The 18,058-nt window shown below is 45.1% G+C and overlaps 2 protein-coding genes across 24 annotated transcripts in view; both read left to right on the forward strand.

The window, feature by feature from the left end:
- Positions 1-16,318, forward strand: part of TNRC6A (trinucleotide repeat containing adaptor 6A) — a 214,654-nt gene extending 198,336 nt beyond the window's left edge. For 21 of the 23 annotated variants that reach the window (XM_077986567.1, XM_077986569.1, XM_077986580.1 and 18 more), the window contains 7 exons: positions 4,903-5,061; positions 6,957-7,097; positions 8,746-8,853; positions 10,264-10,485; positions 12,155-12,225; positions 12,967-13,106; positions 13,528-16,318. In XM_077986567.1, the coding sequence (XP_077842693.1) occupies positions 4,903-5,061; positions 6,957-7,097; positions 8,746-8,853; positions 10,264-10,485; positions 12,155-12,225; positions 12,967-13,106; positions 13,528-13,903 (1,217 nt within the window). In that variant the 3' untranslated portion in view covers positions 13,904-16,318. The remainder of the gene's footprint in view (positions 1-4,902; positions 5,062-6,956; positions 7,098-8,745; positions 8,854-10,263; positions 10,486-12,154; positions 12,226-12,966; positions 13,107-13,527) is intronic. The other 2 variants (XM_077986570.1, XM_077986575.1) reach the window with 1 other exon arrangement.
- Positions 16,319-16,620: 302 nt separating this feature from the next.
- SLC5A11 (solute carrier family 5 member 11) overlaps positions 16,621-18,058 on the forward strand; it is a 91,345-nt gene continuing 89,907 nt past the window's right edge. Inside the window, exon 1 of the mRNA XM_077986597.1 lies at positions 16,621-17,713. The gene's annotated coding sequence lies outside the window, so the exon portion shown is untranslated. The remainder of the gene's footprint in view (positions 17,714-18,058) is intronic.

Genomic DNA, 18,058 nt, shown 5'->3' on the forward strand with positions numbered 1-18,058 from the left:
GTTAGCACCTGGAATACATAGACACATATGTACATACATGTTCATAGTTGAATGTATGTATGTATGTATGTAAAAATCCTTGCCCTGAAATTGTTCATTGTGAATGAAAGTATATCAGCAGCTTTAGTGCAATGCAATAGGTAATATCAAAGTTAATATTTATAATAGTTTAATAATACAAAGTTCCTTAGGAGCATTGAGTCAGGAATAACTGCGGGTGTGGTGGGTCTGGAAAGGTGAGAAAGACTTACCTTGAGAAGAGTAAGTTTACCAAACAAACAGGAAGAGCAACCAAGAGAGAATAGCACATGCAGGGTTCAAAGAGGACTGCCAGGTGAATTCTGTATCTGGGCATATCTGGGGGTGAAGGTGAAAATGACAGAAAGGAGGTAGATGAAGATGGAATGGTAGGTGTGGTACAAATCATGGAAAACTTTCGTGCCATGAATGATTTTAAACATGAAAGTGATGGGTGCCTAGAGGCAGTTAAGACTTAAAGTAGTCTAGGTAAGAGAGAGAAAGGTCAGTGGACATGAGAGGGAGTGCACTGAAGAGAGTTTCAGAAATTAAAAGCAGAAAAGCTTGATAACTCACTTAACTCATTCTTTCATTCAGCAATGTAAGCCTGAAACACTTGCATAACTGATCAGCTAGTCTGTCTCCAGCCCCCTCCAGACAGACCCCTCAGAGGTCAGACAAATACAGGATGGACCCGAGTCTCAGGCAGAAAAGAATAGGCGTTCACCGTAAATCATATCATTAGAGTAGCCTAGGTGTAAGGCATGCAGAGGCACTCTTAACTGGCAGAGTAGTCCATGAGCTTGGAGAAACACAGGAGCTGAACAAGCGACAGTCCTGGCACACTTTGGAATGTGCAGTCCAGTCTGCCACACTAACCCTTCGCTGCACACCTACAGTAAGAAAAGTCTGATTTGTTAAGGGGAGTGGAGGCAAGCCCATTTGACTAGGAAATTCTGCATTACAGAAGGGTTAAACTGGATGTCTGAGATACCCTATGGCCCTGAGATTCTGTGACTTCCAGGCAAGTTTATAAAATCCCTTCACCTCAGCACCCAGATGAATTTGGTGACATGTATAGAAGGAGATTTTTTATTTTAGCCTTGGTTGGAGGCAGTTGGGCAAGGCTTCTAGGAGGCTTGTGATCTCTGAAGCTGAGATATGAAAGATAAACAAGTTAGCAGGCAGGGGTGAAGGGAGGGGAAACCATGAGAGCTGGGGCGAGGCTGGACTACTGTAAACTATTGAAGACTATTGTAAACTATTGAAACTGTTGAAGAGTTTGAACATTGTCTTTTGTGTGTTGGAGAGAATTAAGCCAGGAGATGACATGATCAGATTTGCACTTTTGAATGATGCTTCTAGGTGCAGTGTGGAGAATTGGAGCAGATCTAGTATAGTCATTATCCAGGAGCTGTGGAGGAAGTGGAATTGACAGGGCTTGGTGATTCTAGCTTAAGCAGCCTCAAATCTATGATTGCTATTTAAATGATATTTTTGTGACATTCCCTTTTTTTTCTGTTGAATTATACTTTGGAAGTTTATTAACTAAACTTTAGGGTCAGATTTCTAGATTGTACACATTGGACTAATGATTTTCAGAAATTAAAATTGTCATGTAATAGAAGGAACCATTAGCCCGTAAACCAAACAGACCTTTGATTCTAAATTGGTTTGCCATTCAGAGGAATATCACTTTGGGATTTTTTTTTTTTTTTTTTTGGACAGAATCTCACTCGGTCACCCAGGCTGGAGTTCAGTGATGCAGTCTCTACTCACTGCAACCCTCGTCTCCGGGGTTCAAGTGGTTCTCGTGCCTCAGCCTCCTGAGTATAGCTGGGATTACAGGTGTGTGTCACCACACCCGGCTAATTTTTGTAATTTTAGTAGAGACAGGGTTTACCATGTTCGCCAGGCTGGTCTCGAACTCTTGAACTCAGGTGATCTGCCTGCCTTGGCCTGCCAAAGTGCTGAGATTATAGGCGTGAGCCACCAGGCCCAGCTGGGAATTTTTCCGACCTGAAGAGTGAGAACAGGGAGTTGAGACAATGGGGAAATGGCAAAATAAATATGAATCCAAGTTTGAGACTTAGCTCTGCTACTAATTGACTCTGCTATTTCAGTCGTGCACCACTTAATGGCAATGTTACAGTAAGCAATGGGCCATGTATCCAACAGTGGGTCCATTGAGCTTGTAATACCATATTTTTATTGTTCCTTTCCTGTTTAGCTATGTTTAGATACACCCTTCTGTTACGGTTGCTTACATTCCTCAGTACAGTAACACACTAGGAGCAGTAGCCTAGTGTGTTAACACTAGGAAGTTTTCATAAGTAGAAAATGAAGTTTTCATAAGTAGAAATTATTCTAACACACATGTAGCCTAGGAGCAGTAGGCGAGGCCACAGGGCTTTGCTGTGTAGTGGGCTGTACCATCTAGGTTTGTGTAAGGGCGCTCTGATGTTCACACAAAAATGAAATCACCTAGTTTCTCCAAATGTAGCCCTGTTAATTGACACGTGATTGTAATTAGCTACTTGGCAAGTAACTTAACCTTTGTGAACTTCAGGTCCCTCATCTGCCAAATGGAATTAATAGTACCTCTTGGGCCTTTTTTTTTTTTTTTTTTTTTTGAGACAGGATCTCACCCCAGTTGCCGAGGCCAGAGTGCAGTGGCACAGTCTCAGGTCACTGCTGCCTTGACCTCCCGTACTCAGGTGATCCCCCTCCACTTCACCCTCCCAAGCATCTGGGATTACAAGCGTGCACCACCACGCCTGGCTAGTTTTTTGTATTTTTACTAGAGATGGGGTTTTGCCATGTTGCCCAAGCTGGTCTCAAACTCCTGACCTCAAGTGATCCCCCTGCCTCAGCCTCCCAAAGTGCTGGGATTACAGATGTGAGCCACCGTGCCCGGCCTAGTTTTATTTTAGATCCAGGGAGTGCATGTTCATGTTTTTACACAGGTATATTGCATGCTGGTGGAGATTGGGCTTCCAGTGAGCCCATTACCCAAATAGTGAACATTTTACCCGATAAGTAGTTTTTCAACCCTTGCCACCCTCCCCACTTGTGGAATCCCGAGTGTCTATTAATAATTTCCATCTTTGGGTATCCATTGGTTAGCTCCTACTTAAAAGTGAGAACATACAATATTTTATTTTCTCTTTAGTTCACGTAGGGTAATGGCTCCCAGCTCCATCCATTTTGCTGCAAAAGACATGATTTCATTCTTTTTTATGGTGGCCCTCTTGGGATGTTTTAAGGATGAATGAGACGATGCATCTCAGGCACTTAGGTGCTGGAACAGGGTTAGACACATCAGTGGTCAGCAGATCATAGCCATCATTGCCGTTACTGCCTTTATCACTATCTCATCAGATGCCCTACCTCCAAGACAAATACATTTCTCCACTGTACATTTAGTTCTGTTTGCTTAAACTGAACCTATCACATAGGTTTTACATTTCATTTTCCTGATGTTCCCCTTGTGTTGATTAATGAAATAAAATTGCACCCTTGCTGCCTCGTTATATCTATTTGCCTTTGATTAAATGAAGTTTTCGTAAGTAGAAATTGTTCTTACTAGAAAAAAAAATACATAATTATGTTTATCATCTCAGGTATAAGAATTAATCACTTGAAATGTGGCAGTTGTGCTTGCCTCATGTATCCTGTACAGCCATTACTTCATTTATGTCCCATTTCACTCCCAAGTGGCTTTAATTCCGCTTATAGAATAGATACATAGTTGACACAGATCAGAGTGACAAGATTGAGGACGCCAGAGCCAAAGGGAAAATGGAAGCTGTGGAGACGCACTGAGTCAGGGATAGGTCAGTGCCCACCAGTGAGAGGTGCGAGGCCCTGTTGGGAAACAGCTCCATCATCCCTGAGTTACCCATGTGCATGCTGGCACATCGTGACTTGAAGCCAGAGGAAAGAATGGGGGCTGGAGTGGCATGTAGAGCCCGGCTGTGTGTTATGGATGTTCATAGTGGGGGCCGGCCGGAGTTGCGAGCCAGGTTCTATTTACATCGACCTCAAACTCCACATGAATGGAGGACTGGTTTTCCCTTCCAGACTCAGTCCTTCCAGTGTCAGTGGGTTGTACCTCCGCCCGTGAAATGATCGAAGCTAGAAAACAAGACATTATTTTTTTTTTCTTTTGAGATGGAATCTTGCCCTGTTCTCAGGCTAGAGTGCAGTGGCATGATCTCAGCTGACTGCAACCTCTGCCTCCCGGGTTCAAGCGATTCTCCTGCCTCAGCCTCCCGAGTAGCTGTAGCTGAGACTACAGGCACCTGCCACCACGCCCAACTAATTTTTGTATTTTTAGTAGAGACAGGGTTTCATCATGTTAGCCAGGGTGGTCTCAATCTCTTGACCCCCTGATCCGCCCGCCTCGGCCTCCCAAAGTGCTGGGATTACAGGCGTGAGCCACCACACCTGGCCCCATTCTTTCTTTTTTAACAGTTTATTGAGATATAATTTACTTATAATTCAGTGGCTTTTAGTATATTCACGGTGTTGTGTAGCCATCACCACAATCCATTTTTAAACATTTTTGTTGCCTAAAAAGAACCCCTGAATTATCAGAGCCCTCCACCATACAACTGTTTTAATGATTTGGAAATAAGTTTGTGCTCATATTCTGGTCACTTAATGATGTTTATGCCCCTCGTAAACTTGAAATTCACAATGGTCATTTTCAGACATTCTTCAAATGAGATGTTAGAATCTCAATGTAAAAGAGTTACTCTAGAGAACACAGCCTAGAGCCCACAGATCTAATGGAAAGTGTTCGTGTTACATTTGAGAAGCTATAAGAAGTAAATCTTTGTGTATTCTGCTCACATTTCTCTATTATTCTTCCCTTGTTAGGTGCTATTTCAAGTGGTTTCAGGCTGGAAGAGTCTCCATTTGTTCCCTATGACTTTATGAACAGCAGTACTTCACCAGCCAGTCCTCCAGGTTCAATAGGAGATGGCTGGCCACGTGCCAAATCGCCTAACGGCTCTAGCAGTGTTAATTGGCCACCAGGTAAAATTTTTTCTAACACTTTCTTTCATGAGACTGTGTTTCCATTAAGGTTTTGTTACATCTGGACTTAATACTGATGTAGCCCAGATTGGCGTGCTTAGACTGACATGTGTGGACGAGAAGGAATGCAGAAGTGATAGAGGAAAAGTTAAGCATGAAGTCTTGGGCAAGTGAGTGTGTCAGCCTGTTACCTATATCTTTATGCTCAAGCAGCAGAGGTAGAAGTGAGTCCCATTGACCAGCATGAAGAATTACATTAAAAACTTTAGGCCGGGCACAGTGGCTCACACCAGTAATCCCAGCACTTTGGGAGGCCGAGGCAAGGATCACGAGGTCAGGAGATCGAGACCATCCTGGCTAACACGGTGAAACCCCGTCTCTACTAAAACTACAAAAAATTAGCCAGGCGTGGTGGCAGGCGCCTGTAGTTCCAGCTACTCGGGAGGCTGAGGCAGGAGAATGGCGTGAATCTGGGAGACGGGGCTTGCAGTGAGCTGAGATTGTGCCACTGCACTCCAGCCTGGGCGACTGAGCAAGACTCCATCTCAAAAAAAACAACAGCAACAAAAACTTTAATTCACTGCTTCTCTTAAATTGTGTCAGGGAGTAACTTGCAGTATTTTCATTCATACATGGAGTTACCAGAAGTGCTTCTGTGGCCTGCTTTCTCCTACCTGAGTTGCAGTAGCTTTGTGATTTGTCTTAAAGCTTAAAGCACTTTTAAATGTTACTGTTTAAAAATACATGAATCTGGCTGGGTGCGGTGGCTCACGCCTGTAATCCCAGCACTTTGGGAGGCTGCGGCGGGCAGGTCATGAGGTCTCAGTAGATCAAGACCATCCTGGCTAACACGGTGAAACACCATCTCTACTAAAAAATACAAAAAAAAAATTAGCCAGGCGTAGCAGCGTGCACCTGTAGTCCCAGCTACTCAGGAGGCTGAGGCAGGAGAATGGCGTGAACCTGGGAGGTGGAGCTTGCAGTGAGCCAGGATAACGCCACTGCACTCCAGCTTGGGCGACAGAGTGAGACTTTGTCTCCAAAAAATAAATAAATAAAAAATACATGAATCACAGCCAAGCACGGTGGCTTATGCCTGTAATCCCAGCACTTTGGGAGGCTGAGGAGGGAGATTACTTGAATCCAGGAGTTCAAAGCTGCAGTGAGCTATGATTGCACCACTGCACTCCAACCTGGGTGATAGAGCAAGACTCTGTCTCAGACATGCATACATATATATATGATTTTTTACACACACACATATATACGTGTATATATTACCTGTGTGGGTGTGTATATTCACATGCAGAGAGATGATTTCAGTTTTAAAAACTTGCAAGTTATTTGTAAAGAATAGCTTCTATGATACTAATTGAACCATCCTCTTAAGAGTGTTAGTATAGGCCGGGCGCGGTGGCTCAAGCCTGTAATCCCAGCACTTTGGGAGGCCAAGACGGGCGGATCACGAGGTCAGGAGATTGAGACCATCCTGGCTAACATGGTGAAACCCCGTCTCTACTAAAAAAAAAATCCAAAAAACTAGCCAGGCGAGGTGGTGGGCGCCTGTAGTCCCAGCTATTCACGAGGCTGAGGCAGGAGAATGGCGTAAACCCGGGAGGCGGAGCTTGCAGTGAGCTGAGATCCGGCCACTGCACTCCAGCCTGGGCGACAGAGCGAGACTCCGTCTCAAAAAAAAAAAAAAAAAAAAACAAGAGTGTTAGTATAAATTGGAAAGTATTTGAGAGTTGCATAGGATTTAGGAATAAAGGGTGTTAGTATAAATTGGAAAGTATTCAAGAGTTGCATAGGATTTAGGAATAAAGGTTTTGGATATTTATTAATGGATTTTAAAATGATGATTAAGCTTTGAACTAATTTTAAATTTCCATTTCCAGAATTTCGTCCTGGTGAGCCATGGAAAGGTTATCCAAACATTGACCCTGAAACTGACCCTTACGTCACTCCTGGCAGTGTCATAAACAATCTTTCAATTAATACTGTGCGGGAAGTTGACCACCTCAGGGACAGGAACAGTGGTACGTAGGAGGTGCAAATCAATTTCTGAGTGACACTTAACAACACAGTTTAAGAATGGCTCATGTAGTACCCAGCTACTCTGGGAGACTGAGGCAGGAGGGTCACATGAGCCCAGGAGCTTGAGACTAGCCTGGGCAACACAGTGTGGGACCCTGTCTCTTTAAAAAAGAAAGAAGAAGAAGAAGAAGAATGGCAGACAGAATTCTCTCTGTTCCCATAGGTGGCTCTTTAATTTGGCTACTTTTTAAATGGTGAGGATTTTATCATCCCTTAGTATGGCAAATATGTATATTAATTTAATAAGTTAACACAAAGGACCAGCAAACCTTTGCTTTCCAGTAGTTGTATTAACGGAATGAAAAAACAACAAATGAAGGTTGTTACTAACTTTATACTGAGTTACAAGATGATAGTTATTTTTAAAATAGGTGTTTCTTATAACAGACGTTATTATTATATACGCTTATATACTCTGAATATTGAAGGACTTTCACCAGGAAGAGCAAATTAGGCTGTCTTTCAGAGAGTAAGAATAAGACCAGTTTAAGGATCCCTGCAGTCCAGATGTGCTTTTTAATTGGTTAGCAAATAAAACCATCCTATTACCTGCCACAGGGTTACTTTTCACCTCAAGGCATTTACATGTGTTTCATCCATGATTTTGTACCAGAAGAGTGTTAATGAAATGAATTTTTTAAATATTAAAAAATATTTCCTGTCTTTTTAAAATACCATCTATCCCTTTACACAGTTTATAAAGCAAATGTGAAGCAGCCACCATGTTGCATTAGACGTGTAATTTACAGAGGTAACAAGTGTCTCTGCACCAGCGGAGAAGAGTCCTCAGCATTGTGAAGTGGCTGAGTTTCACAGACAGCTCTGCCCCCTGTGGGGGACACTAAGCCAAGCATAAATTCTCGTGGTGTGGGAGTTAATGGAAGAATCCGATGGCTCTGAAAGTCAGGAGAGTTTGGATTTGATGTTAAAGGAAATAGAGCATTGAAGGCTTTGAGTGGAAGAATCTTTAAGATGGGGTAATCTGGCTGTGGTGAGCAGAGTGGATTGGATTGGGAGACTAGTCAGGGAACTGGTGTAGTAATCCAGATGGTGGTCGGGGTCTAGAGTTCAACTAGTAATGGTCAAGGGGGTTTTGAAAATGGGAAGGCACACCTGGTTTGGGAGCCTGAATATATTGCGTAATGGAGAAGACTGAAGGGCCTGTTCACTGGTAGTGTCTGTGATGGGGTGCCTTGGAGAGCAGGATAGCCAGTAAGAAGTCACTGGAGCTCAGGGGCGAGTTAGGAGCACCAAGACTCGAACCTCCTTTTAGACCCAGTGCTGGGAAGCAGAGCCGAGTGCTGTCATGGTGGCTGGACCTCATTGCTAGAGCACATCCTCACAGCCAGTGAGGACAAAATCAGAGGGAAAATGCCTGTGCTGAGCCAAGGCAGAGACAGTTGGCAAGCTTGCCCAGCATGCTCTTTTGAAGGCAAGAAGGAAGATGTCTCGGGCACCATCTTACCCTGAGTGGGCCTGTTTCCTTTCTTGTGGCATACTGTTAGGCTTCGATTTCTCTGGAAGCTTTTGCTTTTTCTTAACCTCCACGTCCCTTGCTCTGGTGGCTGATTGGACTCTTCCCCGACACAGGGTCATCCTCATCCTTGAACACCACGCTGCCTTCAACTAGTGCCTGGTCATCCATTCGTGCCTCCAACTACAACGTTCCCCTCAGCAGTACAGCACAAAGCACTTCAGGTGGGCCTCGCCTTCGCTCAGGAAGGGAGGGTTGGTCACAGCCAGAGCCGTGGCTGTTGTTTTAATGCCCTCTTCTTTTGTCCAGTCTTCTCAGGGAGTTAGGAGATTCTGTTTGTGAGCCTGGGAAATTATTTTTAACATCACTTGTTCCTTTTTAAACTTACTGTACCCAGCGGTCATCTACTAAAATCAGTTTTTACTTAACAGCGTTCACTCATATCAGAGCCACAGCAGCTCTGTAATTAAATGTAATTTAATCCAAACTAGTTCTCAGACTATCTGCAGCGAAGGATCTTAAAAAAAAAAAATTGCCCATCCTCATAGACTGATACTTTTGTAAAATACGGTAAACATGAATTCTGAATTGCTAGGAAAATAATGGCACACTTTAGAGCTACAGGAATGTCAGGTTGCTGTCTGTCTATACATGCGCACTCTGAATTTCTGGACTCATCCTGCAGCAGATTAGTATGAAACTGTGTTGTGGTGTTCTTCCAGCCATACCCTGAGTAGCACTGACCTGATGCACACGCACTTTGTAAGTGAAGTAAGAAAAAGAGTTGATAGTGATGGAAGATAGGAATGGTTCCACTCCTTGCTGTCCCCCTCAGGCTTTTAGCATGATAGTTGATGTAGTTTACTGTATACCTGGTCCCTGCATACCCACTCATGTCTCCATTGCTGCGAGGCAGTATGCATCAGGATCTGGGCCTGCTGCCTTTTTCTTTCTTCCTTCCTTCCTTTCTCTGTCTCTCTCTTTCCTTCCTTTCCTTTCTTCCTCCCTTCCTTTTTCTTTCTTTTCTTTTTTTTTTTTTTTTGCCCTACAGGCTTAGTTTTGAATCCTGGCTCTACATTAGACCCATAGGCAAATTACCCAGTCTGTCCTCAGTAGACTGTGTCAGGACCACAGACAGCGCATGCCAGATGCCCAGCAGCCAATGCTTAGCGCAGAGAGGCAGGCATCCTGTGAAGATCTTTGGCAGCTCCCAAGTTGGGGCTCAGTCCTTTTTTCCTTGAGTAAACAACAGATTTCTAAAATTCAGTTAAATGGCCTACCTGACTTTCTTGAGTGACTCAATTATGGTTAGTAAGAAGTTCACAATTGCAATTTTAGAGCAATTCAGATTGTTTTCCATTTCAGTTCGAGTACAGTTTTGGACACTGGCCTAAGAATTTCATAGATCTTTACAGCTGTTAATAACAGATGAATGGCTTGAGTGTTTGGAGGGATGGAAAGCAGTTTCCTTTGGGCGGATTTTCTTTTTAGGCAGTTTAGTTGATTTGGGGGTTTTAATAGTTTCTTTTGTTTGTTAGATTTGCTTTTTGTGGGATAATGGATGTCATTATTTAAATTTCCTCATTTCTTAAACATTATTCCTCCCCTCTCCATTTTTTTCCCCCTTTGAGTAGCCAGAAATAGTGATTCCAAATTGACATGGTCTCCTGGTTCAGTTACAAACACCTCTCTGGCTCATGAGCTGTGGAAGGTCCCTTTGCCACCTAAAAACATCACTGCTCCGTCCCGTCCACCTCCGGGACTGACTGGTCAGAAGCCACCCTTGTCTACGTGGGATAATTCTCCCCTTCGTGTAGGTGGAGGATGGGGAAATTCTGACGCCAGATATACCCCAGGTAAGATGCAGTACCTAAGGTGGTTTTCTGTGGTTTATTTGTGAAATGCTAACAGTGCCAACAGTCGAGTTTAACAGAGACCTGAACAGTAAACTATTGCCTCACCTCCGTCAGGGGGAATGAGAACTTCAGTAAACAAATGATCCACCCAAAGGTAAACAACAGGCCGCAGTAATGTTAATGCATCCGGAAGCTCCATTGTCTCAGAAGTTCCTCAAGACTACATCTTAAAATGTGTAGTAACTTCCTGCTCGTGGCAGAAAAAAAACACATAACATGGAGCAGAAGCCAGTGTTGGGCAAGTCTGAGAACATGGGAACAGGTCATCTGGGCCTTGAAGAGTAGGGGAGTAGCTTGGCCTCTATTAAACGGGAACATCTGAGAGTGAAAGAGGGTACTGTTGACTAATCATATGCAGCCAACAGGCATAAGCCAGAAGGCCCCGGCATACTGGTTCCTCTGCCTCTCCTCATTCTATAAATGACTAACATTGGATTTGTACTGGCATCATTTCCTGCCTGTGCCGTCCTCACACCATACATACACACACACAGCCCCAGATGAGCCTAGCAGTTTCCCCAGTAAATACAGTCTTATCTTTCACTCTACCTTGCCTGCAAACTGTACCAAACGTTCCCATCTTCAAGCTGAAAATGAGTAATAAAACCTCGTTGATATTTCTGATTAAATGTGTAATTTCTGATCTTTAGACAGGTGACTGGCTGTAGGAAAACTTGCAGCTTTTCCTTTGGGTGGGGGTTAATTATAGGAAAAGAACACTAAAGTACATGCCAAGCTACTGAATATAAGTTAACGTAATTGGTGTGGTGTGAGTGGTCTTTGTAGGCCACAGACATCTGTCTGGATGCCAGCTAAGAGACTGGCAGCACACAGCGAGGGGTGCTAGTGAACGTGGCCCAGGAGCCCACCCCAGAGAGGCTTGGTGCAGTTGAGGGGAATCAGCAAACCTGTAGGAGTAAGCCAAGCAATCTGAGGGGCAGCCTCTGCCAAGGCCCAGACACCTGAGAAAGCACAAAGGCTCCCGTTGGAATGAGGAGAGGATTGCAGGGCATGGGGAGGATTCCATGAGAGGTGGATAGGCCTGAGCTGTGTCATGGAATGGTCTTTCCCAGCACCTGAAGCATTTGTGAGGTGCCTTGGGTTATAGATGGGGTCGGGGATGAGGGCTGTACTCATCCAGAGTAGAGACCAGATGGGGAGCCCTTGCGGTAACCCAGGTGAAAACAAGGAGCGTCTGTGCGATCGCAAGCTCTGGAATCCCCTTAAAGCTTCATGCCCTGAAGGACACACATGCAGAGTGACCAGACATTACTGAAGTCTTCCCCAGATGGTACCGTTGGAGATGATTTTAGCTCCTGTCAATGAGAAGATCTCAAAGAGATGCAGCCTTTTGTGGCTCACTGCCCTCCTGTGTGGCGAGCTGGGAGCCATTCTGAGCTCACTCTCCCCAGAGGCAGAGCCCCCTGCCGTGGGAGTTAATGCCTCGCCATGGCTAGGGCGAACTCGAATTCTGGGCCTAGGGAGAAAGCCTCCAGTGTAGAGGTGCAAGGATGTGAAGGAAGCCAAGAGGCCAAGTGATCTGCTGAGTAACTATAGTTGGACTCTTTCAGTCCTGGAAAACTGACTTGTCCTTTTTTTCCTTGCTTAGGTTCCAGCTGGGGTGAGAGCAGCTCAGGGAGAATAACAAATTGGCTTGTTCTAAAAAACCTTACACCTCAGGTAAGTATATCAGATAACACTGGTTTATGTGGCTACGCCAGGGAGCATAGGAACAGAGGTTCAGGTCTGGGTGTGAGACAAGGGCTGCTAAGTGGTAGTGAGGCCTGGCAGAGGAGTGGTCTGTAGACCTCAGGCAGGATGTGGTCGAATCTGGTGGTTCACGCTGTAATGTGCCTGGGAACCAAACAAAAATACAGATTCCCAGGCCTCGTCCAGAGATTGAGTCAGTAGATCTGGGCTAGGAGCTGGGACTCTGCATTTGTATGAGGGCCTGAAGATGAATTTGACGCAGGTGGTCCTTGTTGGCACGTGGAGAAACCCTGGTCTGTCCCCGAGTTGAGAGCATTTTTTTAGCCCCTGGCCGGCCCCCTCCTCTGGAGGCTGGGTGTTGAGCTCCCACCTCCCTCCTCCCCCAGGAAGCATAACCTTGATGGATGCTGTCCTCAGGGCAGGGAAGAGAGAAGATGTGGAGCCACACAGCAGGGGCAGTGCTTCGTAAGGAATTGGGGGTCTGGGGAGTGTCCAGGAGTCTAGAGGCCGGAGCAGTATGACTCTGAGAGCAGTGGAGGTGGGGAAGGTGGCTCTGCACACTGTCAGAGCAACACCAGAGTGTCAATGAAGAGTGGTACCAGGAGCACAGAGCCTCAGGGAAGAGAGGAGGGGCAGCAGTGCGGCCTGGAACGGCCTCCTGGAGGGTCCGCGGTGATGCCTCTCACTGGTGGTTTCCACACTGTTTCCTAGATCGATGGCTCAACTCTGCGCACTCTGTGCATGCAGCACGGCCCACTGATCACATTCCACCTGAACCTCCCTCACGGAAATGCTCTGGTCCGCTACAGTTCAAAAGAAGAGGTAGTGAAGGCACAAAAGTCTCTGCACATGTAAGTTGGCTGTTGGGCTCCCAGCTGGAAGAGTCTAGGGAAAGGAGTTGTGTGAGAGCACAGCCTGGCCCGGGGCAGCGCACGGGGTCCTGTGTGGGTGGCTCTTGTGGGCTGCAGTAGTGCCCTGATTCCAAGGTCAGCACTCCTAAGCGGGGAATCGGACGTAGCCAAATGGCCCTAGAAAGTCCTTTACATTGCCCATGGGAGACAGAGGAAGTTCGCTCTGGTCAAGGCACCAGGTCCTGAAGAGCTGTGCGCACACGCTCGGGTGAAGGGAGGGCACTCAGGTTATGTGGTGTGGTCTCTCCCTCTGCGCCTTCTGTGGCTTTTCTAGCAGAGACAAGTTGCACCCTCACTTGTGAGTGAATGAAGCCCTCCTGGCGCGCTGTCCTCATGTGTCCGCGGTGCCTCTCTCCTCTAGGTGTGTACTGGGGAACACTACTATTCTTGCTGAGTTTGCCAGTGAAGAGGAGATCAGTCGTTTCTTTGCACAAAGCCAGTCTCTGACCCCTTCTCCCGGCTGGCAGTCTCTCGGGTCCAGCCAGAGCCGGCTGGGCTCCCTCGACTGTTCCCACTCATTCTCCAGCCGGACCGATCTCAATCACTGGAATGGTGCTGGGCTGTCGGGAACTAACTGTGGAGACCTTCACGGCACTTCACTCTGGGGGACCCCGCATTATTCCACAAGCCTGTGGGGTCCTCCAAGCAGCAGCGACCCCCGAGGAATTAGCAGCCCATCTCCCATTAACGCTTTTCTTTCTGTTGACCACCTGGGTGGGGGTGGAGAGTCCATGTAACAGTGTAGATGCAGACTCACCGACCGGGACCTCAGACGCGAGGGAAAGGAGCACTAAGTGGGGCTCGCCGCCTGCAGCCAGGGGCCGCCTGTGGGAACAGCTATTCTCTGCACATTTTCCACTTTGTTTTCCCCAAAACATATCAGTTTGAATACTTGAATCATGCAGGCCAATATTATAATGTGAAAAGGTATCTACTCTATTTACACTCCCAAATAGCGCCATACATGCTAAACCGTAGAGAATGAGCTCGCTTGTGTCTATTCATCATGTTTAGCCTTTGGATTCTTTTTTTTTTTCTTCTTCTATTCCTCCTCCCCTCCCCTTTTTTTCTCTCTTGCAAAACCATTTTTTGGGCTGATACCGTATGAGCTTTTCCCTTTGCACTGAATGATGTTCTCTCCGTCTCATCGGCAGTATGGGGGCAGCTGTCCCAGTGTCAATGTTTACTCAAGGGTGTTCTTAGGAGGCGTGCGCTCTCTACTATGCCTTGATGTTGCCTACCTTATTGTGGTATCGTGGAGTTTAAAAGATCAAGTTAGGACTGACTTAGGATTATTAATGAAAGTGTTGCACCAGTTTTTTCATGTTGTAAAACTAAAGAATTTCGCTCTGCAGTTTGAAAAACTGTGGCCACAGCTGTGACTTGCAGCCCACCTGCCACCCAGGACGGGCCCTGCACTTTGAATAGGCTTTCCATTTTGTTTTGGAGGTTCCCACGTTGAACCTTCTTGTTTACAGATTTTTTTGTTTGTTTTTTGAGAAAAAAATGTTTACTCTTCCATCATTTAAAAAAAATGTAAAAGACAAAAAAAAATGGAGGATGATTTAAAAGATGCTTTCTATCTCTGGGAAAAAGGAGCAGCATTTGGCCATGTTCTTTTGTTTTTCTATTCCTGTCCCAAATCAAAGAGCATGGTTCTCAGGAAAACCAGTTCCCCAGTTAAAAAAAAAAACAAAAAAAAACAAAAAAAAAAACTCCTTGTAGTTTCTTATAGGAAAAAAACAAAAACCCCAACTTTTAGCACTGATACTACATATTGCTCTGTTAAAGAATTTTCTCTGCCAAAAAAGAAAAAAGAAAAAACAAAAAAACGCTTAAAGCTGGAGTTTGACATTCTGCTTTCAGATGCTGTCTTTTTATTAGTGAGTGATGATGGTTTGCTAATAATCAGTAGGTAATAATTTTTTGTAATCCCATCAAGTGGCTCCATATGTTTCTGCTTTCTTGTGACTGTGTTAATGTTTAACTGTTGTACCTTAAAGCCGAAATCAGTAACTATGCATACTGTAACCAAGGTATTGGGCTTACAGAGTTGTTTGTTGTATAAAGAAAATTTTAAATGTTGTTGCAAACTAACGAGTTACACCATTTTAAACTTTCTTTCCTCCCCCCCTTTTTTTGCCCACAAATGGTATTATAATGCTTGCTTAGTCAAAGAAGAGAGACTAAACAAGGGTAAAAATTTTAACAGTACAGAATTTGCCATCATTTCATTGCCTTGATTCTAACTGTTTGTGTCCTAAGATGCAAAAGAAGTCAGTGGCTTTTAACTGTTTACAAATAGAATGTGATTGTAAAATGTACAGTTTGGTTGTGTTTGAATTATGAAATTTCTTCGGATATAATAAACCATGACTTTTTGGCTGCTCAACATTAATTGTCTCCTTTTTGTGAATTTATTTGTAGGCTCTTTTTTATAATGAAAGTTTCAAAGTTGCTATGTATGAGGGTTCTCATAGAGCAACCGATTAAAAATTTAAGCAAATATTTGAACATTTTATCTGAACTCATCACAATTTCACCCTGAAATAATGTGAGAACAATGGGAAACTGTAGCTTGCTCCTTCCCACCCTCTCTGAGCATCTTTGGGATCTTGTTGCTCAAAACTCTTCTGTGACTTCATCTTCCCCACCATTTGTGCCCATCTCAAGCCTCAGCAAGAAACCATGTGGAACATGAAGCTTAATGACTTGACAGTGTACTAGTGTTAAACTCTCATACCTCTGTTACAAAGCGAGAAACGCCACACCCGGACTGGCCTTTTCTTCCCCCTTCACGGCCCTCGCTTCTCCCTGCAGGAGCTCGGGGGCGAAACCTGTGTATGGATTTCAGTGTATGACTTCAGATCATGCTCCAACTTGCCAGGTGTAAGCTAATGTTGTCGGACACCTTACTATAAGCAAATGTTATTCAGTGCGTTCAATGTATATTGACTTCCATACTGGTTTTTCCAAAAACCAAAGGTAGCTTTGAAAAACCATGTCTGGAAATGTTTGGAGCGTTAAGCTGATTGACCTTCTGACCTTGGGGCTTTGAGTAGTATATAATTCATAACTACGTTACTTGTATTGTTAAAGTGTTTGGGAGTTTTTTGCGCTTGTTATGTGGAAATAAAGTGTTTGATTTAAAATTTTTTAAAGTGGTTTGGATCTTTGCCTAGTCCTTAAATAAATACAGCTCTGTTCCCTAAGCCACCATTACTTCTCGGTCTTAATCCCGACTGCCAGTTCCTGGGTGCTACCCTTTTTCTGGCACAGACCTGCAGCTGACCATGCTGGGCCCCTGACTCGGGGCTTTCTAGTCACTCAGAACCACCAAGAGTCGGGGTAAACTTTTTAACACAGGCACTTAATGCGTTTTTTCTTTCTTCCTTTTCTCTTTCTCTTTTTTTCCTTTTTCTTTCTGTGTTTTTTCTTTTTTTTCTTTCGACAGGGTTTCACTTTGGATCTCGGCTCACTGTAACCTCCGCCTCCCAGGCTCAAAGGATTCTCGTCCCTCAGCCTTTCAAGTAGCTGGGATTACAGGCACCTACCACCGAATCCAGCTAAGTTTTGTATTTTTAATAGAGATGGGGTTTCACCGTGTTGCTCAGGCTGGTCTCAAACTCCTAAGCTCAAGCGATCTGCCCATCTCAGCCTCCCAAAGTACTGGGATTACAGGCGTGAGCCGCTGCGCCTGGCCTCACAGGCATTTATACATTTTCAAATATCCCTCCTTGTTCTGCTCCCCTGGGTGTGTTCCCAGCTCTGATGAACCTCAGCTTCTCCACAGTGCTATGCTTTCCACCCTCAAAGGCTGGAGGATAGCTTGCCCTGGACTTCCTTCCCCAGTCAAGAGTTAAATAGCTCCTTCCGTCATTTCAAGGAACTGTGCTAGGCCACCACATGCTGAATAGGCTCTCACTAGTCTTTGTAATCCACCTTCTCAGATCGATGATAGTGGCTAAATATTGCAAGGAATAATAGCTGAGCTGTCACCTGTTGACACCTGAGGACACGAGACTGTGGTAGGGCCATGCTGTTGGCTTGTGCAGGTGGATGAACCGGGGAATGATGCTAAGGTCAAAGTGGGGTCCTTGACCCAGAGGATCAGATTCAGGTTGAACAGCATGAAGGTAGGGACTGAGATGAAGGAGGAGTATTTGCATCAAGACTGAGGGATGGCCAGGCGTGGTGGTCTCATGCACATCATCCTAGCACTTCGGGAGGCTGAGGTGGGAGGATCACTTGAGCTCAGGAGTTCGAGACCAGCTTGGGCAATATACTGAGACCCAGTCTCAAAAAGTTGGGAGGATGACAAATGGAGGTTGCACTGAGCAAGCCGTCTTAACTTTTGGCTAAGGCATCATTTCCATGCGTTGGGACTTAATTGGTTTTCCCTCTTCTCCAAAGTTCAGATCTTTTCATGCTGATCCTTTGATTCCAAATGTGCAGAGGGGTGTCTCTGAACAAGAGCCTGAACTGGAACCCACATGGATGTTGACAGAGACCAGGCCTTCAGCCCTGGTGGAACTTGACCTGAATAGGTATTTACACGGTCCAAGGGAAGGGAGAGTAACGACACTGGTGTGCTAAGGGTTCTCTACATGCCAGGCACTTTTTAAAAAAGCTTTATTCTGCTTTAAGACAGTGTCACTCTGTCGCCCAGGTTGGAATACAGTGGCTCAATCTCAGCTCACTGCAGCCTCAACTTCCCAGGCTCAAGTGATCTACCTCAGCCTCCCAAGTAGCTGGAACTACAGGCGTGCACCACCACGCCCAGCTATTTTGTTGTTGTTGTTGTTGTTGTTGTCAGAGAGTATTTCACCATGTGGCCCAGACTGGTCTCGAGCTGCTGGGCTCAAGTGATCCACCTGCCTCGGCCTCCCAAA

This window comes from Macaca mulatta, chromosome 20 (genome assembly GCF_049350105.2).
Source record: "Macaca mulatta isolate MMU2019108-1 chromosome 20, T2T-MMU8v2.0, whole genome shotgun sequence".
NCBI lineage: Eukaryota > Metazoa > Chordata > Mammalia > Primates > Cercopithecidae > Macaca > Macaca mulatta.